Source organism: Dipodomys ordii, unplaced genomic scaffold (genome assembly GCF_000151885.1).
Source record: "Dipodomys ordii isolate 6190 unplaced genomic scaffold, Dord_2.0 Scaffold31, whole genome shotgun sequence".
Lineage (NCBI taxonomy): Eukaryota > Metazoa > Chordata > Mammalia > Rodentia > Heteromyidae > Dipodomys > Dipodomys ordii.
Genome location: NW_012267247.1, coordinates 5,527,516 through 5,555,254, shown reverse-complemented (window position 1 = coordinate 5,555,254; position 27,739 = coordinate 5,527,516). Strand labels below are relative to the sequence as shown.

Sequence of the window (27,739 nt, the reverse complement as noted above, 5' to 3'; positions counted from 1 at the left end):
TACATTGGCTTATTTGATCTGTCTGAGAAGTGTTTAGCAACAGATGAGAACAACCCGGTAGCTGGAGTTCAGCAGGGGGTTCAGGGCTTACCTGTTTTAGCTCCTCTGGAGGGCATCTCATCCTTCCCAGCCTACACTGGTCCTCACTGGCTTCTGCCAAGGACTTTCAGGCACCAAATCTCAGAGGGCCTGGGGCCTGCCATTCCACTGGATTTTTCTTCCCAGACCCCAGGTCCTCACAGGTGTGGTAGGTGAGGCTCAGTTGGGCCTCCCCTTAGGATGGGATTGGAGAGCATGGATTCTACTGAGACCAGTCTCCAACCCATTGAACACAAATAAGCAGAGTTCCTAAGGAGCATTTCCATTGGTGCCCTTGCCCCCTGCTACTCTGACTTCCGAGGTATCTCCCCAGTCCTGCAAGGCATATTTTCTTATGGCACTTTCCAAGATGAAGGTTCAGTCTTTCAGCAAAGTGTTTATATTCAAGTAATCTTGTTCTAAGCAAGATAAATCCATTTCTCCATTTCTGGACACATCATGGTGAAGGTCACAGACCATAAATACATCCAGAAAAGACTAATTATCCCCAAAGTGAAGACAAATAGATTGACAGATTGACAGCTAACTTTCCATCAGTAACTATACATACCAGAAGACAATGAAATATATCTTTAAATTGCTATGAGAAAGAAGCTGGCTCTTGGAGCTCATTCCTGTAATTCTAGCTACTCAGGAGGCTGATATCAAGAGGATCACAGTTGGAAGCCAGCCTGGGCAGAGAAGTCCACAAAACTCCCGTCTCCAAAACAACCAGCAAAAAGGCTGAGGCACAAATGATAGCAAACCAACCTAGAAAGCAAACAGAGTGAGCATGAGGCCCTGAGTTCAAGTTCTGGTACCAGTCAAGGAGGAAAAAAAAAACTAAAATTGTATACTCAACAAAATTATATACTAACAAAACCACCTTTCCAGAACAAGAATGAAACAAAAGATGCTTTCAGAAAAAAATTAGTTTGCCCCCCAAAAAGGGAAATGATCCAATATGGAGGGGTTTGAAATGTATCGACACAGCAAAGAGTGGGGTGAGTAGGATCTATAAAAAAGTGACTCAATAAGCCTTGCTGAGCTCAAAAGATTACTAAAATAAATACATGAGAGTAGCTAATAATTAGGTGATTTGAATTACCATCCTAAGTTCCCTGTGTCATTCAGGAAGAAGATAAACACATTTATATTATCACATCAATATATTTGGGGGGTGGGGGGAATCAATTATGGGGCTTGAACTCTGGTCCTGGGCACTGTCCCAGTGCTCTTCATCTGAAGGCTAGCGCTCTACCACTTGCCAGAGCACCACTTTCAGTTTTCTGGATAAGAGTCTCACAAAGCTGGGCCCCAGTGGCTCACGCCTATTATCCTAGCTACTCAGGGAGGCTGAGATCTGAGGATCGAGGTTCAAAGCCAGCCTGGGCAGGAAAGTCCATGAGACTCTTTAAAACCACTAGAAAACCAGAGTGGTGCTGTAGCTCAAGCGGTAGAGTGCTTGCCTTGAGCTCAAGAGCTGAGGGACAGCGCCCAAGCCCCACGACCAACAACAACAAAAAAGTTTCACAGACTTTCCTGCCTGGGCTGGCTTTGAATTGTGATCCTCAGATCTCAGCCTCCTGAGTATCTAGGATTACAGGCATGAGCCACCAGTGCCTGGCTACATCAATATATTTTGTCTAGTATGTAGACTAGCTACTCAGGAGGCTGAGATATGAGGATCAAGGTTTGAAGCCAGCTCAGGCAAGAAAGTCCATGAGACTCTTTTATCTCCAATTAACCACCAGAAAATGAGTTATGGCTCAAAGTGTAGAGCACTAGTTTTGAGCAAAAAAGCTCAAGGACAGCACCCGGGCTCTAAGTTCACACAGCCATATGACCTACAAAAGAAAAAAAAAAAGTCCCTGAAAACGTGAACATCTGTTAGGACCTTTTCTCCCCTGGGCCGAGGGGTGGCACCTCTCACACACACATCAACCTACGTGAGACATGTCTTGGGAGTCCGAGCAAGCTTCAGGTTATGATGTAGGGGTTGGGAAGAGAGGCCACACCTGAGAGCCTCAGGGAACTGCGCATGCACATCCTGAATGCGCTCAGCCATGCGGGACCCCTAGACCCTGAGAGGAGATTCAGTTTCTTTCATGAAAGAAACTTGAGGGCTGGGAAGGTGGCTCAGTGGTAGAGCGCTTGCCTTGCATGCCTGAGGCCCTGGGTTCGATTCCTCAGCACCACATAAGCAAAAAGAAAAAAGCTGGAAGTGGTGCTGTTGGCTCAAGTGGTAGAGCGCTGGCCTTGAGCTGAAGAGCTGAGGGACAGCGGCCAGGCCCAGAGTTCAGGCCCCATGACTGGACCTAAAAAAAAAAAAAATTAGGGGCTGGGAAGGTAGCTCAGTGGTAGAGTGCTTGCCTTGCATGCATGAGGCCCTGGGTTCGATTCCTCAGCACCACATAAGCAAAAAGAAAAAAGCCGGAAGTGGCGCTGTGGCTCAAGTGGTAGAGCGCTAGCCTTGAGCTGAAGAGCTGAGGGACAGCGCCCAGGCCCAGAGTTCAGGACCATGACTGGACCCAAAAAAAAAAATTTTGGCCTAAAGAATTCTTATATAGGGGCTGGAAAGGTGGCTCAGTGGTAGAGCACTTGCCTTGCATGCTTGAGGCCCTGGGTTCGATTCCTCAGCACCACATAAGAAAAAAGCCAGAAGTGGTGCTGTGGCTCAAGTGGTGGAGTGCTAGCCTTGAGCTGAAGAGCTGAGGGACAGCGCCCAGGCCCAGAGTTCAGGCCCCACGACCAGACCCCCCCCCAAAAAAAGAATTCTTATATAAATCTCAAACAACTTTCATAAGGCTAGTGGGGGGAAAAAAGCAGATCTCACCCATAAGCAGGGATAGAAAAGTCTTAAACCAAATCCAGTGATAGATAGATATAGATTGATAGATAATCTTGGTAAATAAAAATACTTAATAGAAGTCATTTTTCAAGCCAGGTTCTGGTGGCTCGCACTCATTATTCTAGCTACTCAGGAGATTGAGATCTGAGGATTATGGTTCAGAGCCAGCCCTAGCAGACAAATCTGAGAAACTAATCAGCAAAAAGTTGGAAGTGGAGGTGTGGCTCAAATGTTATGAGAACCAGCCTTGAACAAAAAAAAGCTCAGCAAGTGTGAGCCGCCCTGAGTTCAGCACTGGGTTTTTTGTGCGGATCAGTGTGCACACACATACAAGAGAAAAGGCATTTTTCAAACAAAATCAGGATCCAGCCGGACATGGTAGTACATGAACCCAGTATTCCAAGGCAGTGGAGACTAGCCTTTGCTATGTGGTGAGAGTCCTTCTCAAAAGAATGAAAAAGACAAAACTCGAGAATCTGCATCCAATTGGGGAGGAGACACGAATGGTGCTGCGTTTCCTGGAAGTCAGGTGAGCTGGGAAGTGAAAGGCACGGGATTGTCTCTCCTTACAGTGTAACCTGAAGGCAAAGTTGGTGACTCAGTCTGGAAGGTCCCAAGCCCTGGGCCTTCTCTTGAGACACGTACAGTCATGCTGACTGTATGTCCCAAAGTCAAAGCTAGATAGTGGAACCCACATTCAGGTCATCGTGGCAGCAACAGGCCACGTAATTCCTGTTCTTTGGTGGGGTGACCGTGGCTGCCAACTGCAGCTGTTAGTCATTTAAATTGGGTGTTTTGAAAGTAACTCCAGACAAGCCCTCTCATTTAGGACAACTTGTTCAGAACTTTAATTGCAAGATGTTTCTTACTCCTTGGGGCCTGTGGTACAGAGAGATAGAAAGGAGGCATAAACTGGCCAGAGAGTTTCTTGGGTTTCATTCAGAACACAGCCCCTCAGGCTGCAGTTACGTGGAGTAAGAGTTAGGGAGGGAAGCCCCCCTCCACGTGCTTCTTGCCATCCTGATCACCTAAGTCGCCAGTTCCCTCCCTAATTCCCACTTCCTTCCCCTCCTTACTGGGGTCCATTTTCTTCACAGCCCTCTGGCTTCCTGGAATTAGGCATGGATATGTTTCTTACCTCCTATCTCCCAAGTGAGCACTCCATGCCAGGTCCCCACAGGCAGGAACTCTGGCTCCCCACCCCACCCCACCCCACCCCGGGATCCCCTGTGCCTGGCTTGCAGTAAATATTGGGAGGCTGACTGATTGAATGTGTCCAACCTGCTGACAGCTGTAATCAATTGAAAGTTTATACATAGTTCCAAAGTCTGCTTCCATGACAGTGGCTTGGTAGAGCCAAGTGGAATAAAAATAACATCCCTGTGGATCTTCCGGTTCTATAAAGCAGAGAAGAGGAGGCAGGGAGAAAAGTACCCCGGGTCTACATTGCTTTCTCACTACTTGAATCCCTTTTCTTAGTTTCTGTTTGTTTGGTTTCTTTTTTGTGTCTGTGTGGTGCTAGGGATTGAACTCTAGGCAGTTTAGTCTACTACTTAGTCACATCTCCGGGCCTGTTGGTTTTGTTCTCTCTCTTTTTTTTTGGTCAGTTGTGAGGCTTGGGCACTGTGTTGGGCGCAGTCCCTGCGCTTTTCAGCTCAAGGTGAGTGCTCTACCACTTGGGCCACGGCACCATTTCTGGTTTTCTGGTGATTGTTGGAGATAAGAGTCTCACGGACTTTCATACCCGGGCTGGCTTTGAACTGTGATCCTCAGATCTCAACCTCCTAAGTAGCTAAGATTACAGGCATGAGCCACAGACGCCCGGCTTTTATTTTGTTTTGTTTTGCCAGTCCTGGGACTTGATCTCAGGGCATTGGCACTGTCTCTGAGCTTCTTTTCCACTTCCAGCTTTTTCTGTTTATATGGTACTGAGGAATCCAACCCAGGGCTTCATACATGTTAGGCAAGCACTCTACCACTAAGCCACCTTCCCAGCCCCCTGCTGGAGCACCAAGTACCTGAGATTACAGGCAAACACTACCACACTTTGCTAAGCCTTATCCTTCCCAACTTCCTCTGTCCTTTTTTTTTTCCTTTCTTCCTTTTGTGTTGGAGTTTGAACATAGGACCTGCACTTGCTAGGAGGCAGGCACATCCCCAGCCCCCAAATCTGTTTTCTTTTTAGCATTTAATAGTGGTACAGTGAGGAGGATTTCATTGTGACATATCCGTACATCCATACATACAAACATACATATATACAAAAGATAAAGATAAAAGACAAAAGATAGTGATAATGCATATAGCACATGTAGTAGGTGCTCAATAAATGGTAGCTCTTACTATGAAAACCAGTTCTGAGTGCTTCAACTTGTACCAAATTGTTTTAGGACTTCTGAGGGTTAAAACAATCTCTTGCTTTCTAACTAAATATGTCATGTAGTTTGAAGAAGAAGCTATTAAAAAAGATGACCTTATACCACTTTATAGCATGAAGTTAAGTTGTTAAAGGGCTTGAAATGGAAGAGGGATAAAGAAATGTTGACTGGTTGGAAACTGGGTTCTGACCAGAGTAGCCACTCTACCTAGGAAACCAGAGGCAAGTCCCCAAACACAGAGACACCCAGGACCTCAAACTCCAGGCTGGAGAACAAGAGTCTTTGTGTGCCAAGGAGGGGGTTGTTCTATCATCTCAAGCATGAGATCGAAAATGCAAATTGGTAGGGGCTGGGAAGGTGGCTCAGTGGTAGAGTGCTTGCCTTGCATGCCTGAGGCCCTGGGTTCGATTCCTCAGCACCACGTAAGCAGAAAAAGCCAGAAGTGGTGCTTGGCTCAAGTGGTAGAGCACGAGCCTTGAGCCGAAGAGCTGAGGGACAGCACCCAGGGCCCAGAGTTCAGGCCCCACGACCGACAAAATAAAAAGGAAAAGAAAAGAAAATGGAAATTGGATAGAGGAGAAAATGATCTTCAAAGCTAGAGCAAAGGCCTACAGCTTTCAACACATGGAATCTGAGCAGATTACTGGATTTTTTTTTTTTTTTTTTTTTTTACTTTTGGTCGGTCGTGGGGCCTGAACTCTGGGTCTGGGCACTGTCCCTCAGCTCTTCAGCTCAAGGCAAGCACTCTACCACTTGAGCCACAGCACCACCTCTGGTTTTCTTTTGGTTAATTGGAGATAAGAGTCTCATAGGCTTTCCTGGCTGGCTTTGAACTGCAAAGATCTCAGCATCCTGAGTAGCTAGGATTACAGACAGGTGTGAACCACCAGTGCCCAGCAGAGCACTGGATTTAACCTCGTCTCACAGCATCCTTACTAGATATGAAAAAAAATATATATATACATATATATATATATAGTCATAGGGCTTGAAGTCAAGCCTGGGTGCTGGTCCTGAGCTCTTCTGCTCAAGGCTAGTGCTCTACCACTTTGAACCACAACTCCACTTCCGGTTTTTAGTTGGTTAATTGGAGAGAAGAGGCTCAAGGACTTCCTTTCCCAGCTGGCTTTGAAGTGTGACCCTCAGATCTCAGCTTCCTGAGTAGCTAGAATTACAGGCATGAGCCACCAATGCCTGGCCTCTAAATATTTTTTTTTTTTTTGTCGGTCATGGGGCTTGAACTCTGGGCCTGGGCGCTGTCCCTCAGCTCTTCAGCTCAAGGCAAGCGCTCTACCACTTGAGCTACAGCGCCACTTCCTCTAAATATTTTTTATGTGAGCAGTGAAGATAAAAATGACATGGGTGATGAGTTATTTGGCCTCATTCGGGAAGGAAACGTGTCTGCAGCATAAGTAAAGCTGGGCCCAGCACTCCTCTGGAGATATTCCCTGATTTGTGGGAGGCATGGGATCTCTCATTCCTTTTTAAAAAAATCTTTTCTTCCTCCTTCCCTCTGTTCCTCCCTCCCTTCCTTCCTCCTTCCTTCCCTTCAGCAAAGCTGACCAAGACAGAATTTCTCTACCAAGTGTTTCCTGCCTTCCTTGGGGCTGACCCTGATCTTTGTGTTCCTTTCCCACACCCCAGCATGGCCACCCATCCTGCCAGCACTCCCAAGGGACCCTTCCCCAGAATCCCTTTACAAGTCTTCATCTGGACCAGGGGGCCTGCCAGAGGCCACTGCTACAGGGACCCCAGTAGGGATGAGCCCAGGGTTCCCAGGGCAGTAAATCCAGACTCAAAGAGCCTGTGAACATGGTTGCATGCAGGGACCACAGCCACCCTTGTCTAGGGGAAAGTGGGAGTGGGGATGGCTCAAGGAGATCCTTGTAAAGATGAGATGCCACTGCTCCTTGCTGGGCCCAAGAAGACCACAAGAACATGGAGGCTTTGGTCTTCTGTCACTATGCAAACAGCAGATGCTGGACAGACAGATGGCATGGAGGACTTCCAGAGGGGGAGGCTTACATTCAAGTGGCTTCAGCCGGGTTGAGTTTCTGTGGTCATCATCACTGAGTGCAGAGAGTTTTAAGTTAGCTAGGTTTGGGTGGTAGATGAAGGATCCCTCACATCCATCCCAGGGGACCACGCAGAGGCAGGCAGGCGCAGGAGAAAGATTATTATAAGGCTTATTAGAAGAGCCATCTTTCTTCCAAGAGGGAGCACTAGGCACCTTCACGGTCCAGGTAGCAGGAGAGTCTGGGGGCAGGAAGTGAGGTAGGTGGGAGTTCAGGTGGGTCTGGGCGGAGAGAGGGAGTGGCCAGGGAACTCCAGGGCTGGGAGGAGCTCAAGTCTGAGTGGAGCTGAGGACCAAAGGTGGGGATAATACAAACAGTGGAGGCAGAGCATAAGCACATTTCCACAAGCTCCGAATTCTGTAATCACACCGCAAGGCCCTCAGCTCCACTGTCTCCGCACTGGAGCTGGGGAGCAGAAGCACTCCTCACCAAGGTCCCCTGAACGCCTCCTCCCACCATGCTGGGCCCATCAGCACCTTAGACCTCTCCATCACCTTCCCCACACACCCACACTGTGTGTCAGGCCATGCCCTTCCTCACCGGGTTTCTGGCATGCATCTCGGCTCCCTCGGTACGCACAGCCCGTGCTTGTCGGTGCTTGTGGCAGCTGTACATCCTGTCCTGGAAACACCTTTCCTCCTGCCTCTCCCTCTGGCTGCCTGCTTGTCTCCTTGGGGCTTAGCTGCAGTTGTGCTCAGGCCAGGAAGGGGCTGCATGGACACAGGGCAGACTTCCAAAGCCATCCGGTGAAGCTCTCTGGGCAGCAGCATCGGGCGCCAGGACAGACCTGGGAAGAGGGGATCTCATGATGGGGAGAGATGCTGCGGCTGGGCAGGGCACTGTGGCCACGGGAATCTGGACCATCACGGGAGCACAGTGCTGGAGGAAGGAGCTAGTGTTAGGGGCAGGAGGAAGGGATGACACTTGGAAAGGATGGCCACCTGGATCAATTTTGTGCTCACTGGTCAGGGTGGCAGCAGGGAAGAAAAGAAGGGTGCATCTGTGAGATGTATTTCTGAGCCCCTCAGCCAGTAAACAAAAGGAGAGGAAGGAGGTGACCTGGGTGTCCCAGCTGAAGGGAGCATGGGAGGGACCCTTTCCCCCAATCAGCAGAGGGAAACATTGTTAGCAGCTATCTGGCAGAAAGGTCCCCAAAGGGAAGGCTGGGGGCTGGGGTTATGAGCGCACAAACCCACCCAGGAGAGATTGTCCCATCCAGTCGCACAGTGCCCACCGAGGAGGGCGGTGTCAGGAGGACCTGGGCAGCAGCACAGGAGGACAAAGAGCATAGAAAGGCCCAGGCTGGTGCCAAAGTCACTCATCCCCGATATCCCTGATATCCCCGATATCAGCCCTGCCCCTCTTCCAAACTGCCTTGGATGTGTGCAGTCCCCGGTCTACACAACCACTGAAAGATGTGTTGATCTGATCTGAGAAGGAGGCTTCCAGCGAGGGCCCTGCCGTCCCCACCCCACCCCACCCCCGGCCAGGGCTCTGTTCCCCCCCACCCTACCCCCAGGCTTTGGGCCAGGCATGCAATACTCAAGACTGCCCGGGATCTCAGCCTCTCTTGGCTCTCCCGGCACCTGCGCGCTCCCGGGATGCTTCCCGGCTCTTCTTGCAGTTCCCGCCCTGGCGACTAGGTGGCGCCCAAACCCCGCACCGATCCCTCCCGCGGGGCACCGCCCACACCTGCGGCCGGTTCCCCAGCTCAGTCCCCGCGCGGGCGCCGGCTCGGCTCAGCGCTGCCGTCCGGTTTCCACTGCCCCAGGTACATACAAAAGGAGCCGCCAACTGGGTCCTCGCGCCTTCCTTTCTAAGCCTCAAGTGGGCTACCACCCTCTTCCCCGGACACCTGTGAAGAGAAGCAGACTGGGTCAGCCCAGGCCCTGACCTCAGCGACAGCCTAATGCAAAGACTCCATCAATATTCTCTTTCACTTTTCTTTGTAATCCTGGCCTTTCAGAGAACACCGAACTTCCTAACATTACATTCCGTTGTTAGCTCCTAAAGAAACGAGCCAGACTACACGAGGCACTAGGTTCAAAACAATGGGGTCAGAAGGAAGCCCTGGAGATGTTTGGGCCCTGGGGCTGGAGCTTGGTTTCCGGGCGCCGCCAGGGCTTGAGCGTTTCCGCAGATCCGCACGCGGCTCTCCGCGTAAACTTGGAGTGCACCGGGGCCGGGGAACAAAATGAGAGCGTCCTCCATTCATTCATTCTTCCCGATTACGGTGTGCAGCTGCGGGAGGCTCGGAGGACGAGGACGCGGAAGTGGAGGGATGGGACCCGGCCCTGTGGCTCCCCGCGGCGGAGACCCGGGCCGGGGAGGAAAGAAGGCGGGGTGTGTCGGGACCAGGGTGAAGGCGGGGGTGGGAGGTGGAGGGTGGTGGTCTGTGGTCCAAAGTGATCCGTAGCGATCGCCTGGGGGAGGTGATTGAGCAGGATCTGAATACAAGGCGGGGTGCGCGCCGTGGTGGTGGGGTGTCCCGGGTGGGGAGTCACCTATCAATGTGGGGGAGCCTCTCCCCGCCCCACCCCCGAGTCAAGAGCAGAGAAGTTGGATCCTGCGCCCTGCCCGTGCCCTGTCCGGCCGGTTTGCAGCTGCACCGTGTCGTGCGTGTGTGTGTGTGTGCGCGCGCGCGCGGGGGTGCGGGCGGGGGGCTTCCACCACGCCGGGTGCGCGTGTCCCGCCCCCACGCCCCTGCTCCACCGCCCCCTCCCGCGCCCCACGGAACGCCCCGCGCTGCCGGCGCACGGAAACTAAAGTTTATTGGACCCGAGTGACGCAAAAAATTCTTGAAGAGCTCTTTGGCGGCGGCGGCTATCTAGAGATCAGACCATGTGAGGGGCCGAGAGTACAAATAGTGCGGCGCGGGCGGGCGGGCGCCGGCTCCGCGCACGCAGCGGCCGCCCGGGTGCCTCGAGGGCGCGAGGGTGCGGGCGCCTGCCCAGCTCCCCCCCCCGCAGGTGGGTCCGCGTCCTGCGCGCGTCTAACCCCCCGCGTCTTTGCAGGTCCCAGCCCTCCTGGCCTTCCCCTCTTTCTCTCCTCTCTCACCGGGCAGCCGGGGCTGCGCCGCCCGCCGTAAAGAGCCGGTGCCACGGCAGCCCCGCGGCGGCTGGGGAGCGTACTAGGGTCGGGAGGTTGGGGTGTGGGGGCGCTGCGGTGCTGGCGTGCTTTGGAGGTTTCTTTTAGTTGCCTGGAGGTAAGGGTGGGGGAGCTTTGCCAGAGTCCACCCTCACTCCTTCCCCATCCTCGCCAGGACTAGAGGGAGGAGGACTCGGTTTCGAGAGGCTTCGGTCGAGTGTTGTGTTGCACTTGGGCAAAAGTTGCTTTGGGGCCGGTGCGGGGTGTGTGTGTGCTGCTGGCTTCGCGCGCCCCGTGGCTTCGTGCAAGCAGGGAGAATTCGGGTTGACACAAATACCCAGGTTATCTAGAGAGATCGTAAGTGGGCCGAGACTCCGTGCGCTGGGAGAGTCGCGAATACCCGCGGCCCATTCCGAGTGGATGCGCGGCGGCTCCCGCGTGCGGGTCCGGCAGCCGCCCTCCGGAGCGGGCCAGCCTGAAAAGCCATCGCGTTTTGCACACTGAACCTTGTCTTTTCCTGTTTGGGGTGGCGGAGGGGGGGGGTGATCTAAGGAATTTCTAAGAGGCAGACACTCACAGACGCTTGTGTGTATTTTTATGATCAATTTTGTCCAGGAAAAAAGTGAACCAGGTCAATAGATTATTTATGAGCCTGCTAACTCATCAGAGTAAGACGGGATCAAATATTTAATGTATTTTGCCTTCAGTTACATAGGAAAAATGTCTTAGGAAGGCAACATTGGGATTTGTGTTTAATGAAGCAGGGGGAGCTCAGAGGCCTTTCCAGTCTGGGTGAGTGGTGTGAGGAATCCCCGCGGCTCCGACTCTGTCTACTGTCTCCCACTTGCTGTTGTGAGTTCCTGCTGGCCAGAGGTCCAGCTTTTCCAACGAGGAGGACAGGCCGGGTCTCCTGCAGTTCGAGTACATTTACTGGTTTTTGTTTTGGAAATTGTGGGATTTAACGTAAGGCCTTGTGAATACCAAGAACACACCCACCCCTGACTGGAGCGTAGTTTTCCCCTTCCTTTCCCTGAAACGTGAGAAGAGCCTACCGCAACCCTTCTCAGTGAGTCAAAAGGCCCTCAAGCAGCCAGGTGCCGCTGGCTCATGCCTGTAATCCTAACTACTGAAGAGCTAAGAGTACATTTCGGAGCCAGCCCCAAGGAAAATCTGAGACTCTTCCAACAGAAAGCTGGAAGTAGAGGTGTGGCTCAAATGGTAGAATGCCTGCCTCAGAAGGGAGGGGACCAAAAAAAGCAAAGAAACCACCAGGCCCTGAGTTTAAGCTCCAGACTCTCCTCTCCCCCTTCTCCCCTTCTCCCTCCCTCCCCTTCCTCTCTCCCACCCTCCCTCTTTTTCTCTCTCCCTCCCCCTTTCCCTGAGAGAAAGCGCCCAGCCCAGATGTAAACCCTTTTCTTTCCATCTCGGGCACCTGGTTAAGAAAGAAAGGGCAGTCGGGCACTGGTGGCTCATGCCTGTGATCCTAGCTACTCCAGAGGCTGAGATCTGAGGATCATGGTTCAAAGCCAACCCAGGCAAAACAGACCCTGAGACTCTTATCTCCAATAAACCACTCAGAAAACCGGAAGTGGTACTGTGGCTCAAGTGGTAGAGCGCTTGCCTTGAGCTGAAGAGCTGAGAGACAGCGCCCAGGCCCAGAGTTCAGGCCCCACGACAAAGGAAGGAAAGAAGGGAGGAAGGGCGGGCAAGGGCTAGAATAATGTTGATGTTTTAGTGGCATCTGCAAGTCCTCAGAAATAATGCCACTTTGGGGGATTTTTTAAGAGTCATCCCAGCATTTTGACAAAACTTGGCGGGGGCATGGGCAAGTTTCCCAGATCCACCAGTGGCTGGTTGGAGGGAGGGAGGGAGGAGCATGGGTTGGGCTCTCTCTAAATCAGGCTTGGAAACTCCTGTGGATGCCCTCACCCAAGAGGAACATAGACTAATTCCACAAGTGAGGCCAATTCGAGGCCATCTCTTCTCTGTCTGGAGTTGTACAGTTGGAGAGCCACAGGGGACAGGCATTCCTGCAGAAGTTGAGCTTTCCTTTGGCCCCTGAATCAACAGGATGTGGTCATGACTCGACTCCTTTCTTCAAGATGCCCCATGGCCAATTATTTTATTTTGAGAGGGTAACAGGGACCTTAACTACTCAAAGTAACCTACCAACTCCTCTGGGTATCATCATCCTCAGTTGCAAAGAGGGGGAGGAGGGCAGCCTACATAACGTGTCCAAGCTCTCTCCAACTCACCTTGTGATGGTGGTGTTCCTGACCTTTCCAAAATCCAAGCTGATGGGGGGAGGGGAGAGGGTAGTGGCTCACGCCTGTAATCCTAGCTAGTCAGGAGGCTGAGATTTCAGGACTGCAGTTGAAAGCTAGCCCCAGCAGAAAAGTTCACGAAACTTTTATCCAAGCTGTAATGATGGTGCAGACATGCCTGCGGGCTTGGACTCTGCAGGGTCTTCTGCTGCACACTCAGACACGTGTGAGTTAAACCCTGTGCTTCATCCACACCCAGCCAACAGCAACCCAGCTTGTTCCCAGTCTCTTGGTGCTCTGTAGGAGCTCAGATGCAGCTCAGTTCCCTTCTCAGCTCCTTATTCATTGCCATCAGTTGTATCCTAAGGAAAGAAAGGAACAGTTTTCTAAGAAAGTGAATGAAACTAAGCTTTGAAAGAGACCTGGAATCACTGCTTCTGTCAGAGCAGTGAGAATCATCACTAGGGTGGGCACAGGCCCAGAAGGGCCAGCAGGGCCCCTGTATTTCTAGGCAGAGCAACCTGTGACTTTGTGTTCCAAAATATCAGTCTGTGAGTATGTCCCTGCAGGAGACATTCTCTTCAGCTAGCCTTTTTCTTTTTTCTTTTCTTTTTTTTTTTTTTTTAGCTCTGGTGACTGGGAAGATGAATGAACATTTGTTGAATGTTACAAACACACTCTTACACTGAGCAAGTGTTTTTGCAGCCCTGTGTCTTAACAAGGTGACTGAATGACTAGAGATAAGGACGGTGGGGGGAGGGGGAGGGCCCTTTCCACGGCCTTTATTGCTTTCATGGATCCCTCGGCTCCCCTGGGACCTGTTCAGGGTGGTGGCTCCCTTGCTTTCACCCAAGGGCACCAAAGGATTGTCTCAGTAATATAAAAGCCATAGACTATTTGGCTTCATGACTGAATGGACCTCCATCAATCCCAGATGCTCCTGGACTGCACCCTGGTCAGCATGGAGGTGAGGCCCCAGGGCCCCAGGCACTGACACAGGACACACGGGGTCCTGAGGTCCAGTTCTTCATGACATTATTTGCCTGAAGCATTTCACAGTGTGCTCGGTAAAGAGCCAGCTGGATGTTCTGCTGGGTGGGCAGCCAGCAGGAGCCAAGTCAGGGAGCCTTTGTCCCTTAGGTTTATTTTGTTTTATTTTATTTTTTGTGGTCATGATGGGCTTGAACTCAGGGCTAGGCACTGTCCCTCAGCTCTTCAGCTCAAGGCTAGTGCTCTATCATTTGAGCCACAGCACCACTTCTGGTTTTCTGGTGGTTTATTGGAGATAAGAGTCTCATAGAGGGGCTGGAAAGGTGGCTCAGTGGTAGAGTGCTAGCCTTGAGCTGAAGAGCTGAGGGACAGCGCCCAGGCCCACAGTTCAGGCCCCACAACCGGACCCCCCCCAAAAAAAAAGGTCTCATAGACTTTCCTACCTGGGCTGGTTTTGAACTGCAGTCTTCAGATCTCAGCCTCCTGAGTAGCTAGGATTACAGGTGTGAGCCACATGCCTGGCTCCCTTAGGTTTTTGTGTGACCTTTTGGGGCATTTTTTGGAGAAAGAGGGAGAATTTTATATTGTCATGTGTCCATGCTAACTAAATATCTTTGGTTTTTGTTTTGTCAGTCTTAGGGCTTGCTTGGACTGCAGGCATGGGCACTATTCCTGAGTTTTTGCTCAATGCTAGTACTCTACCACTTTGAACCACAGCTTCACCTCTGGTTTTCTGGTGGTTTATTGGAGATAAAGAGTCTCACAGGCTTTCCTGCACAGGCTGGCTTTGAACTATGATCCTTAGATCCTAGCCTTCTGATTAGGATTACATGAGCCACCAGTACCCACATAGATGTATTTTTTTAATTAATTAATTTATTTATTTATTTTTGTCAGTCATGGGGCTTGAACTCTGGGCCTGGGCGCTGTCCCTCAGCTCTTCAGCTCAAGGCTAGCGCTCTACCACTTGAGCCACAGCACCACTTCCGGCTTTTTTCTTTTTGCTTATGTGGTGCTGAGGAATCGAACCCAGGGCCTCGAGTATGCAAGGCAAGCGCTCTACCACTGAGCCACCTTCCCAGCTCCTAAATGTATTTCTTTAAGGGAATTTTCCCCCCTTCAATGAAATGTCCTAGAATCAGGGACTGGGAGACTGGAAGGATCATGGAGGTCTGGAGCTGGAGCATGGTGGCTTGCTCTAGTTTTCCCATGAGTCTCAGGTCACAGCAGGGTCTATAATTTGGTGTTCCTGCCCTTGAGAACTTTTCTCTCCCCTGGCTTGTGGTGGTCCTGACAGCTTTAAAACTGCCCCCTTGTTCAGAGGAAAGGAGATGGGTTGGTGGGAGAGGAACAGGGAGACCACAAGCTAAGCTGTTCTGGGGAGTCACCAGGAATCAGACCAAACAGAGGTTTTCCAGTATTTGTCTGAACTATGTTTCTTCTCCATGTTTTGTGTGTGTGTGTGTGTGTGTGTGTGCATGCGTGCATGCGTGCATGCGCACACACACACGTTGTACAGGGGATTGAAGTCAGGGTTTGGGCCCCTTTGCTTTTTTACTCAAAGCTGATGCTCTAACGCTTGAGCCACAGCTCCACTTCCAGTTTTTTTTTGCTGGTTAATTGGCAATCAGAATCTCACAGACTTTTCCTGCCCTCGACTGGTTTTGAGCCACGATCCTTAGAGCTCCTCTTCCTTCCTGAGTAGTGAGGATTACAGGTGTGAGCCACCAATGCCAGGATTTTTTGATAAATGAATTATACACACATCTAAGGCTTGCAGATGGAACAAATAAAAGGTGACCGATCAGTTGTTACAGATGAGCTCATGACTGTGATTATACAATGTATGTCAGTGTATGTGGCTTTTTTTTTTGGTAGAAGCGTGGACATTCCCCTTGTGCCTTCTAAGAACAGGGGTGTCCTCCTCTCACCACTGCCTGTTAGTACTCTGGGGATGTGTCCGCCATGATCCAATATGTAGCTCATGTCAAACTTGCTCTCTGGGGCCATGTCTTCTTCCACTGATGGAGTTACTGTTTTTGTGGTGGTGGGGATGGAACTCAATATCTCAGCCATACTAGGCAAGCTCTATTGGGGTTACTTTCTGAAACTGTCGAGTCTTAGGGATCAGCCATGCCTCTTGTGCAAGAGGACAGAACTGACAACTTGGTGGGTGCCAGGTGAGGGCGAGCTGAGTTCTTGCCAATGTTCCCTTAACGGTATGGCTCACTACAATGCATTTCAGAATTTCTTTTTCACTTTATTGGCAGCACTGGGATTTGAACTCAGGTCCTCGTGCTTGCTAGGCACTCCCCTCCAGCCCTTTCTGCTTTCATTATTTTTCAAAAAGGGTCTCGCTTTTTATGTGGCTGGCTTGGAGTATGAGCCTCCTATGGACACCTCCCTCATAGCTTGGACAGCAGGTACACACCGCCATGCCCAGCTCCTTGTTGAAATGGAATCTCAGGAAGTTTTTTCCCTAGCTGGTCTCAAACTCTGATCCTCCTGCTATCAGCCTCCACTGGCTAAGCAACAGCGTTGCAATCATCATGCATTGAGTGGCTAAAGAGGTGGCCCCAGGTGGTCTCCATAGCCCTTCACTCTGAAGGGACCCTCTCTTCTAGTAAGTGGTTTTCTCTTTTTTTTCTCTACTTCCTGCCACACCTAGATTGTGTCTAATGCCCCCAGACTCACTTCATATCCCTTCCTCCCGTGTCTCTGGTCCTCCTTGTCCAGGGGCCACAAACAAGCAATTCTCTCCCCCTGTACTGGGTATTCTTTCTTTCTCTTTGCTTGTTTGCTTGCTTTTTTTTTCTTTCTTTCTTTCTTGTCAGTCCTAGGGCTTGAACTCAGGGCCTAGATAAGTGCTCTACCAATTGAACCACAGTAGTACTACTTCTAGTTTTCTGGAGATGAGTCTCCTAGACTTTCCTGCTTTGGCTGGCTTTAAACTGTAATCCTCAGGCTAGGATTACAGGCGTGAGCCACCAATGCCTGGCCCTAGGAACAGGTTTTCTTTTCCATTCCTTTTCTTCCTTTGTTGGGTCCATCTGTGTATCTAATCATGACTGGTTCACAAAGAACTACTCTCATAATGTACTCATAGTTAAGAAAACACTGTTTCTTTTTTGTTTTAAGGTAGGGACTCATTTGCCCAAGCTGGCCTTGAACTCCTGACTCCTGAGTGCTGGGATTACAGGCATAACTCACCGCACTGGGTAAGCAGCTATGTTTCAGAATGCCCCCTTGTGTTTTGTATTTACCTGTTTAAAGCATCACATGGATTATCATAACAATAAAGGAGTGTTCACAAGACAACAGCCATGGCTGGGGTATGGGGCTCAGTGACAGTGTTCATCTAGCTTGTGCAAGGCCCTGAGTTCAATTCCTTAGTACCACAAATACAGAAAAAGCTGGAAGTGGTGCAGTGGCTCAAGTGGTAGAGTGCTAGCCTTGAGCAAATGAAGCTCAGGGACTAGCAAAAAAAAAAAGTAAAAGATATGTTTTCATTTATTTACTTGTGGGGTAGTAAATATATTCCCACTCGCACACAGCTGACTTGCGTGGACATTGGGAACACAGACTGTGGAAGGGCGAGCCTGTACTTGTCTCAAAGTTTAAAGACAGCCTGGGCTAGTCTTCCTTCCCTTCCTGTCTTACAGCAGTGCAGACCAGCAAAGACCCAGACCACTTTTTACAGAGAGAATAAATTAGTTTATTGCTGGGGACCTGAACCAGGCTAGTTCCAGAAAGAAGTTCAGATCTGAGGAAGGCAACTCTGGGTTTAATACAAACTGGTTAAATACACACACACACACGCGCACACACACACACACATGCACACACACAGACACATACACACACACACACTCATTAATCAGGAAGGCAGAGGTCAAGTGGGGGTGACATCAACTCCAGGCCAGGTGTGCAATTTCAAAAATGCCTGTGGACTTCCTGCTACCAAATCATAACCCCACCTAGTCTACCCCAACCCATGTTCCAGGAACAGCCCCACTGCCCTGCATCCGACTGGATGCTGGAACGTTCCTTCACCCAGAGGGGTAATTTTGTCTCCCTCTCTCCCTCCCTCCCTCTCTCCCTCCCTCCTTCCTTCCTTCCTTCCTCCCTCCCTTCCTCCCTCCCTTCCTTCTTTCTCTCTCCTCTCCCCCTCCTTCCTTCCTCTCCTCTCCCTTTCTTTTCTCTTTCTCTCTTTTTTTCTAGGCATGTTCTGGGACTTGAACCCAGAACCTAAGCTTTTTTTATGCACAAGACTGGTGCTCTAGCACTTAAGCCACAGCTCTACCTCTAGCTTTTTTGGTGGTTAATTAGAGATGAGTCTCACTGACTTTTCTGTTCCTACCTGGACTGGCTTCAAACCCCGATCCTCTTGGGTAGCTAGGATTACAGGCGTGAACCACCAGCACCTAACCTAGGTTTGTTTTTTAATCCTCAACCTGCCAGGTTTTTCCAGACCATAATCTGCTGAAATCACTGCAGGGACAGCCCTCCCCCCCTCCCCATCTTCCTGATGGGGGTGGTGCATCCTGAGGATGGCCCCTGGCCTCTCTGACATACCTGAGGGAGGAAGAAGCTCCTCACCTGGGCTAGAGTTGATTGACAGGAAAAGACGGATCCTAGGCCCAACCTGGGACAGGCAGTGAAGCATATACGCCAAGCTGCAAGAACTGATACACAGTGGTGCTGGTGGCTCACTCTTGTAATCCTAACTACTCAAGAGGCTGAGATCTGAGGATCACAATTCAAAGCCAGCCCAAGCAGGAAAGTTCATGACACGCTTATCTCCAGTAAACCACCAGAAAACAAGAAGTGGTGCTGTGGCTCAAAGTGATTGAGTGCTAGCCTTGAGCAAAAGAGCTCAGAGGCAGATCCCAGGCCCTCAGTTCAAGCCCCATGATGGACAAAAACCAAAAACAAAACAACTGCTACACAGAGATGTGTAAGCCATGGCCCCTGTATCCAGGATGACATGAAGCAGATATTCATAGGAGGCTAACTAGGGACACGTGAAAATCAGTGATGTGAGACATGTAATGCTATCTTGCATAGGAAGATTCCTCCAGGGCTGTGGTGGTAAGAGGAACTTAAGACAGGCCTCAGAGGATGTAAAGTGGGAATGTTCTAGCATGTTGTAGCACATTCTCCACTTGCCCTGGAGTGCTTGTTGAAAAGTGGAGGCCCAATTAGGTACCCAAGGCTCATACCTGTAATCCTAGCCACTTGGCAGGCTGATATTGAGAGTGTTGCAGTTGAAGGCCAGCCTGGGCAGAAAAGTTTGCATGCCCCTCTTCTCAAGGGAGAGCCGGACAAGGTGGCACATGCTGCTGCTGCTGCTTCTTTTTCTTTTCTTTTCTTCTTCTTCTTTCTTCTTCTGTCATGGGGCTTGAACTCTGGGCCTGGATGCTGTCCCTGAGCTCTTCAGCTCAAGGTGAGTGCTCTATCACTTGAGCCACAGTGCCACTTCAAGTTTTCTGGTGGTTTGTTGGAGATAAGAGTCTTATGGACTTTCCTACCCGAGCTGGCTTTGAACCACAATCCTCAGATCTCAGCCTCCTGAGTAGCTAGGGTTATAAGCATGAGCCATCGGTGCCTAGCAGCACAAACTTCTTATCCTAGGCAGGAAGTGAAAACTTGTCTCAAAGATAACCAGCAAAAATAGGAATGGAGGCATGGTTCAGTGGTAAGAATGCCTAGGTAGCAGGCCGAGGCCATGAGTTCTAACTCTAGCACACCCCCTCCCCCCACCAAGAAAAAGCTGATGTCTGGGCTCCTCATGGATCTTGAATTCGAATCCCTGGGAGAATAAACCCAGGGGTCTATGGTTTCCTGGTAAACTCAATCCCCTGTTTGAAAGGCATAAAGCCAGTGAGGCCCCAGCTGAGTCACTTAAGTTGCAAGTCCTGTGGGCCTCAGTTTCCTGCCTGTAGGGTGATGTAGGAGGCAGGATTGGCAGCATGTGTGGTGGGATTGAAGCGACTCATGCTATTTTATTGGTATTTTCCATGTGCTCAGGATTGGCAGCATGTGTGGTGGAATTGAAGCGACTCATGCTACTCATGCTATTTTATTGGTGTTTTCCATGTGCTCAACATTTTGAGTTCAGCATTTGGCAGGCTCTTATTTAACTCCTACAAGAGGCTCTTTTTTTTTTTCTTTCTACCAGTCCTGGGGCTTGAATTCAGGACCTGGTCACTGTCCCTGAGCTTCTTTTGCTCAAGGCTAACACTCTACCACTTGTGTCACAGTGCCACTTCCAGTTTTTTCTGTGTACGTGGTACTGAGGAATCAAACCCAGGGCTTCATGCATGCTGGGAAGCACTCTACCCCTGAGCCACATTCCCAGCCCCATGATTTGCTCTTCAACAGGTAGAAATGGAGGCTCAAGAGATGTTAAACAACTTGCCCCAAATAGCCCAGAACTCTTGCAGTATAGGCTTGGCTGTTCATTCTCCCTGGATGAGGACTACTCATGCCTGTTTATGCCAAATCCATTTCTTTTTATGAAGGTTTAAATAATCCATTGTACTTTTGCCAGCTTTGGGCGTGATCTGGACCCATCTGGGCTGCTACTCCTCCAGCTTGCACTCTGCACAAGAGAAGCTGGCTGAGAAAGTTGTGAACTGAGATTTTTTTTTTCTTTCTCTCAGTTACTGGCCCAAACTACCCAGCACTTTTTATCCTATACAATTTTCTTCTCCCTAAATCAGTTTCTCTCACCCAAGGAATCCTTTGCATAAGGGGATGGCTGTCAGAGTGGGGTTGATGCACACCATCCGTGTCTAAAACAGAAGTGAGACTCTATCCCTCTTGTTTGTATCCCAAGTCCCTTATGGCTCTGAGAGGCAAACGAAGGTCCCCATGGCGGGCAGCTCAGCTGATGCCAGCCAGCATGTTTCACAGTGGTGCCTAGGAGGGATGATCAAGTCAACTCTTGAACCTGTGACCTGTTCTGTGCCATTGAATCATTAAGGGATGGGTGGGTGGGAATACGTGATGGGTTAGTGAGAACCCCACACACAACCAGGTCCTGTGTGGTAGTGCCCAAGCATGGCCTCCTTGCTTGAGTATGCCTCAGGTTTTGGCCTGGAGCTGTGAACTCCACAGAGGCAGCAGGATGGAGCCTGTCTTTAAGGCAAGAGGACATGACATAGCTTTGTGCCTGGAGTTTGTGCCTCGGTGGGCTATCAGCTTCGATGAAGATGACGGCACCAAGATTATTGTACTGGAGTTCCAGCATTCTTACCATCCTTGGTTCGTGTTGGGGGACATTTAGACTCTTGCTTCTGCACAGAGAATGCAAATTACAGGCTTGATGACCTGTAATTAATCTTAACTCGGTGCTCAAGCACTAATACATGCTGAGGTTTTGTTTTGTTTTGGAAAGTGGAAATGGGGTGACTTGAAAAGTGAAGTCACTTTGATCTTGTCACCTAGTGTCAAAGTACCCATGGTTCAGTAGTGTTTTTACTTAGAAATGTGCTAATCGGCATCACACAGACAAGTAGAGTCAGGGGCACTTCCAAACAGCCATGTGGTTTTGTGACTAATTGTCGTAATTACTTCTTGCTTCAGATTCTGGTTCCCCTGGCTACAGAGACAGTTTGTGGAAAGAGGAATGGAGATTTGACCAGAAGTTTAAATAGAAACATTTTTTTCTTCTTTTTCCTTTCCTTTTTCTTTTTTTCTTTCTTTTTCTTTTTTTTTTAACAGCATGAGGATGGATCACACATGAGACCATTTCCCTACCCTGAACTAGATCCTAGATCCCTGCCCCCAAACAATTCTGTTTTTTACTAGGGGAGTGACAGTGGAAAGAATTAGACCAGAGATAGGAGTGAGATGACAACTCTACCTCCATGCAGCCCCTCAGGTGTGGGATATTGGGAGATTTCCAGCTGTCACCCCCAGCAGGGCTGGGGTAGGTACATGACATGACACACACCTATCACTGCTTAGCCTGCAACAACACACAAGGTGCAAAGAAAGGCTTCCAGGTTCTTTTGTGTTTTTTTTTCCCCCTAGACAAACTCAAAGACTGCCTAGGGAAGGTGACAGTTGTAAAATTGACCTCGTTGTCATCTTTCTACCCAGCAGGATAAAAATAACTGCAAGAAGAAAGGTTTCAAGAGAGAATGCTCAGAAATCCACCTTAACAACGTGTACTTGGGCCAGCTTGCTCTCCAGCTTGCTGAGCTCCGTGAAATACCCAGGGAGAACTCTGTAGAATCAGGAAAGTGGGAAAGGAGTCAGGGTGTCAGGTAAGACCCTGAAGGCAGAAAGGAGCCCAGCCGCGCCCCACCCTGCAGATTCATAACTGGGAGGAGATTTCCTTTCACTGGGAGGGGCAGAAGAGTGAATTGGAGAAAGACAACCTGTTCAGTGGTTTTGAGAGGCTGTAACCAAGGACAAGGCACAGAAAGAGATCAAATCTTGGGGAGAAGCAACCTAATATGGGTTACCTGAGGGATACTAGTATAATTTAATTGAGTTAATGTTTTGTGCTGGTCCTGGGGCTTGAACTCAACGCCTGGGCACTGTCCCTATGCTTTTTCACTCAAGGCTATAACTTCATCACTTGTGACACAGCTCCACCTTTAGCTTTTCCCTAATTAATTGGTGATGTGAGTCTCATAGACTTCCTGCCTTAGGCTGGCTTTGAACTTTCAATTCTCAGACCTCAGCCTCCTGATTAGCTAGGATTACAAGCGTGAGCCACCCAGCACCCAGCAAAATTAAAATAAATAAATTTAAATCGGGCTGGGAAGGTGGCTCAGTGGTAGAGCACTTGCCTTGCATGCATGAGGCCCTGGGCTTGATTCCTCAGCACCACATATGCAGAAAAAGCTGCAAGTGGTGCTGTGGCTCAAGTGGTAGAGCGCTAGCCTTGAGCTGAAGAGCTGAGGGACAGCACCCAGGCCCAGAGTTCAGGCCCCACAACTGGCAAAAATAAATAAATAAATAAATAAAATTTAAATCAAGGTGAAAAGTGCTAGGGGATATTTTAAGAAACCAGACTTTAGTAATGGCTCAGAACAAAAATAGAGAATAGTAGGAGCTACTATTCAGGAGCCACTCAGTTGCCAGGAAATGGAGATCAGGTAGGGGGACGAGGGGGGGTCCTGAAACTCAGAGAACTGTGGGAAATACACATTGCTCTCCCACCCCCTAATCCACCAACTCAAACTTGTTTTCTTCCTCTCTGCTGGACGCCCCAGGAGAGAAAATAAATGAAATCTAGAACAATGGTTCAGCTACTGAGGGGTGGGGAATGAGTCAGGCTGTGGCTGACTTTCCTCCTCTCCCTGGGGCTGGAGCTTAGGGGATGGTTCACCTTTTCCCTCCCAGTGTGAGAGGAACATGGCAGTGGGGAACGTGAGAAACGTCTCACAGGACCTTCCGGGAGATGAAGAAAGAGCAAATGAAGGGGCCAGGTCCTAGGCAGGCTGTCTGGGAAGGTCACTGTCCCTACAAACTGTGGTCTTCTGTTCTTCAGTGTTTAGTATTTCAGCCAGAGGGAGTACCGCATCTCACAGCACAACCACAGACTGCCACACTCAGGTTTAACTTAGTTTTTGTATTTAAATATACTGACATCCTGGCTTCTTTTTCTCTTGCTTGCTCATTCTCCCTCTCCCCAACTCTTCTTGTTGCTGTCTCGCGCTCTCTCCCTTTCTCATCCTTTGTCTTCCTCTCTTAGTATAAAAAAAATTACCTTGGCCTGATAAATTGTAACTTGCTGGGGCGAGAATATGGGTGGTTTTAAAAGCCTACTGCGCAGGGTTCAGCTCAGTGGGAGAGCACTTGGCTGCAAGGGCAAGCTCTTGGTTCAGTCAACAGCACTGAAGGGAAGGGAGTGAAGGAAGAAGCTGAGGTACCAAGGAAGTAGGGAAGCTAGAGGACTGCTCCCAGGTGAGAACTAGATTTCTGAGTCACAAGCTCATCTCCTCACTTGTGTTTGTATTCTTGAGTTTGCAGATGTTGGGGGCCACACAGCTGGGCAAGGTAGAACCCAGAACCTGTCACACACACACACACACACACACACACACACACGTACACAAATCAGGCTGTCAGGGAAGGTGTGTGTGTGTGTGTGTGTGTGTGAGACATAGAGCTGATTTATGTCTTGTGGTTGCAGATATTTTTTGGCATCAATCCTTTTAAAGTTTTTATTTCCACTTTACAGGAGAAAAGAACACCAAACCCTCATTCCTGTCGTCTCCTGGGGTTCCTGTCCAATCCTGGCCAATATTTACATTCATGGTCATTAGTGTGAAGCTTCCATTTTTGTATTCTGGTTTTACCACTCAGTCTTGCTTTTGTTTTTGTTTGTGAGGTGCTGGGGAAGGATCTAACCCAGGATTTCACAGAAGCTCAGCAAATGCTGAGCCACATCCTCAATCCCTAAACTTGTGTTTGTTTTCACATTGCTATATGTAAAGAGTTAAGTTCAAGTCCCTGAAAACCCCAAGTAGGGAGGGGACATGAGCCTGCCTGCTGTTGGGGCTGAAGAGCTGTCTGCGGTGAGGTCTTTGCCATTGTAAGTAGTGTTTACCGTGATCTTAACTAAGGAGAAACAACTCTTTCACTGTTTTCAGAAGTTTGAAAACTTTAGGCCCAGAAGAACTGAGCTGGAAAGTCTTTGCTTGCAAGTTTATGACATCAAGTCATAGGTTTAAAGTCCGAAAGGGCTCAGATTTCTTCTCCACGTGTAGAAATCTCAGCGCTCCATCCAGAGAGCAGAGCAGGCTTCTCTGTACTGGAGTCTGGGACCATGAAATGAGAGCCCTGCAACTGGAGCCCAGCCTTCCCCGTGGGGACATGTAGGACAGCGTCACCAGGCAGTAGCCCACACTCTTCTCACAGCTCTCCAGATGAGTGCCCCTGGACCCATCTCCAGCACGGTAACCAGTGGCTTCCCACAGAAGCAGCTGGTGGGGGTGGTGGTGATGGTTATATTAGGGTGAGGTCTGCAGAGGAGGGTACATGTAGACTGAACACATCTGGGGGCAGCTAGGAGGGTGTCCTGGAACCTCTGTTCCTATCCTTTTTAGACCATAACTGTCATTTATGTAAACTCTAACTTGGGGGTTCAGGTTAAATGACAGAGAGAGGACTGTAGCCATAAGAAACTTGTTTTCCCAGTTCAGTGTTGAGGGCAGGAAGCTCTGGGGCTCTTGTGTGCTGACACTGCCCTGAGAGTCTCTGAAGGGAGCTTCTCAATGTACTCTTAAGCAAGTACTTGTTCTTCAGTAGTTTGTACAACTTGGTGAGCTGCAGTCTATTTTTGTTTTATTGTTTTCTTTCCAAATTACTTTAGTGTGTTATTGTTCTTGTTTTTGTTTTTGAACTCAGGGCCTGGGAACTATCCCTGAGCTTCTTTTGCTCAAGGCTAGCACTCTACCACTTGAGCCACAGCGCCACTTTCAGCTTTTTCTGTTTATGTGGTATGGAGGAATCAAGCCCAGGGCTTTATGCATGCTAGGCAAGCACTCTACCACTGAGCCACCTTCTCAGTCCCCTTGAGTGGTCTTTTTTTTTTTGGGTCCAGTCGTGGGGCCTGAACTCTGGGTCTGGGCGCTGTCCCTCAGCTCTTCAGCTCAGGGCTAACACTCTACCACTTGAGCCACAGCACCACTTCCGGCTTTTTTTTTTTGCTTATATGGTGCTGAGGAATCGAACCCAGGGCCTCAGGCATGCAAGGCAAGCGCTTTACCACTGAGCCACTTTCCCAGCCCCCCTTGGGTGTGTTTTTACACATGGTTTAGGTGAAAGATTCAATTGATTTTTTTTTTTTTACTCCAGCAAATAGGCTGGCTCAAATATAACAGGTACATTTATAGTTAATGTCAGCAAAGATGTGTGATGAGTTGATGTATTTCTTGGTCCCTTTCTAACAGAGTTCTTGATCCAGTACCCTAAATCTCCAAGGAGATCCTCAAAGCCAAGCACCAAGGACTAGTCTAGGTCCTTGGCATCTTAGCCAGCAGGATGGAGACCACACCCTTGAATTCTCAGAAGGTGCTGTCAGCTTGCAAGGATGGAGAGGATTGTCAGGAAAACGGTGTTCTACAGAAAGGTATCCCCACCCCAGGGGACCAAGCAGAGTCCAGCCAAATATCTAATGGGTATTCAGCAGTTCCCAACCCCAGTGCAGGCGATGACACTCGGCACTCGATCCCAGCTGCCACCACCACCCTAGTGGCTGAGGTTCATCAAGGAGAAAGGGAGACCTGGGGCAAGAAGATGGATTTCCTCCTCTCTGTCATCGGCTATGCTGTGGACCTAGGCAACATCTGGCGCTTTCCTTACATATGTTACCAGAATGGAGGGGGTCAGTATCACGGGCCATGTGTGGCGTGGGGGCTCTGACCTGGGGCTGGGCTGTAGATCCTTGTAGGAGGCCAAAAAGACAATTAAAATCTTTGTTATCCTAGATAAGTGTAGAAATGTGACTGCTTAGACTTTCTACATTCAGCTAAGAGGCAGATCTCCAGTAAGTCCAAAGCTTAGATCAACATGTCTGAGTCTTTCTGGTTTGAACTGGATGGGAGCCCTCCCAGGCTCATTCGGGTTACCAGCACCATTAGTGTTTGATTTGCTGGAGGGCCTCCTTCTCATCCTTCCCCTTCCACACTCCATCTGCCACTGAGCCAGAAGCCAGGGAATGGCCAGCCACTGCACTGGGCTGAGAGCGCCTTCATTCCTAATGGCAGCTTCTGCCCACAAGAGTCTGGAAGGTCGGGCTGGGAAGGTGGCTCAGTGGTAGAGTGCTTGCCTTGCATGCATGAGGCCCTGGGTTTGATTCCTCAGCACCACATAAGCAGAAAAAGCCAGAAGTGGCGCTGTGGCTCAAGTGGTAGAGCACTAGCCTTGAGCTGAAGAGTTGAGGGACAGCACCCAGGCCCTGAGTTCAGGTACCACGACTGACCAAAAAAAAAGAGTCTGGAAGGTCAGGTTTGCATAAGGAACAATTAGGAAGTAGCTCTAGGGCTCCAGATCTTCTTGGGCATTTGGATTATGTGAGATCAAAGAATGATGTCAACTTAGGTCTGGAATCTTTTAGGTTAATAGGCTGGCACAATTAATGCCAACCCCCAAACATACTTGGATATACTCATATCTCCTATGAGAATTAGATTTTATTTTTATTTTTTGTCGGTCGTGGGGCTTGAACTCTGGGCTTGGGCACTATCCCTGTGCTCTTTAGCTCAAGGTGAGCGCTCTACCACTTGAGCCATAGCACCACTTCCAGTTTTCTAGTGGTTTATTAGAGATAGGAGTCTCACGGACTTTTCTGCCTGGGCTGGCTTTGAACCTCGCTCCTCAGATCTCAGCCTCCTGAGTAGCTAGGATTACAGCCACCAGTATCCAGTTGAGAATTAGACTTTTGAGGTCAGAGACTGTACTTAGATCTTTTTTGTAACCCTAAAGACCTTATAGATGTTAAAAAATCATAGCAGACTGTAGGTATGGGCTTGGGAAGCAGGGAGAGGAAGGAGAATATATGGACCCTCTCCCTTGTCTCTCTGGGTTGATATTGGATTAGTTATTAGAACAAGAAAAGGTCATGAAGAAATGATTTTCAAATCACTTGTGTCATTCTTTCTTCCATGGACTGACAGTTGTCCAGGTTTTTGTGTTGTTGTTGTTGTTGTTGTAGGGCTTGAACTCAGGGCCTGGGTGCTGTCCTTGAGCTCTTGCTCTCAAGGCTATTGTTCTACCACTTTGAGCTACATCTCCACTTCTGGTTTTCTAGTAGGTAATTGAAGAGTTTCACTGCCTTTCTTGTGCCTGGGCTAGCTTTGAACCATGATCCTTAGATCTCAGCCTCCTGAGTAATGAGGAGTACAGGCATAAGCTGCCAGCACCTAGCTGGTTTGCTATATCTTAAGTACATCTGTTTTTGTGGTTGCAAGGACTTCCTGCCCAAGAAATGCAGAAGTCATTTCCCCTTAGCTCTATAGGACTCACCTTTAGCCCTAAGCATTAAGTCTG

The 27,739-nt window shown here is 49.5% G+C and overlaps 1 protein-coding gene across 2 annotated transcripts in view; it reads left to right on the top strand.

The window, feature by feature from the left end:
• Nucleotides 1-16,913: 16,913 nt before the first annotated feature.
• Nucleotides 16,914-27,739, top strand: part of Slc6a4 (solute carrier family 6 (neurotransmitter transporter), member 4) — a 35,619-nt gene continuing 24,793 nt past the window's right edge. Inside the window, exons 1-3 of one of the 2 annotated variants that reach the window (XM_013016387.1) lie at nucleotides 16,914-16,941; nucleotides 25,642-25,820; nucleotides 25,899-26,075. In XM_013016387.1, the coding sequence (XP_012871841.1) occupies nucleotides 25,733-25,820; nucleotides 25,899-26,075 (265 nt within the window). In that variant the 5' untranslated portion in view covers nucleotides 16,914-16,941; nucleotides 25,642-25,732. Of the gene's footprint in view, nucleotides 16,942-25,641; nucleotides 26,076-27,739 lie in introns of both variants that reach the window. The other variant, XM_013016386.1, reaches the window with a different exon arrangement.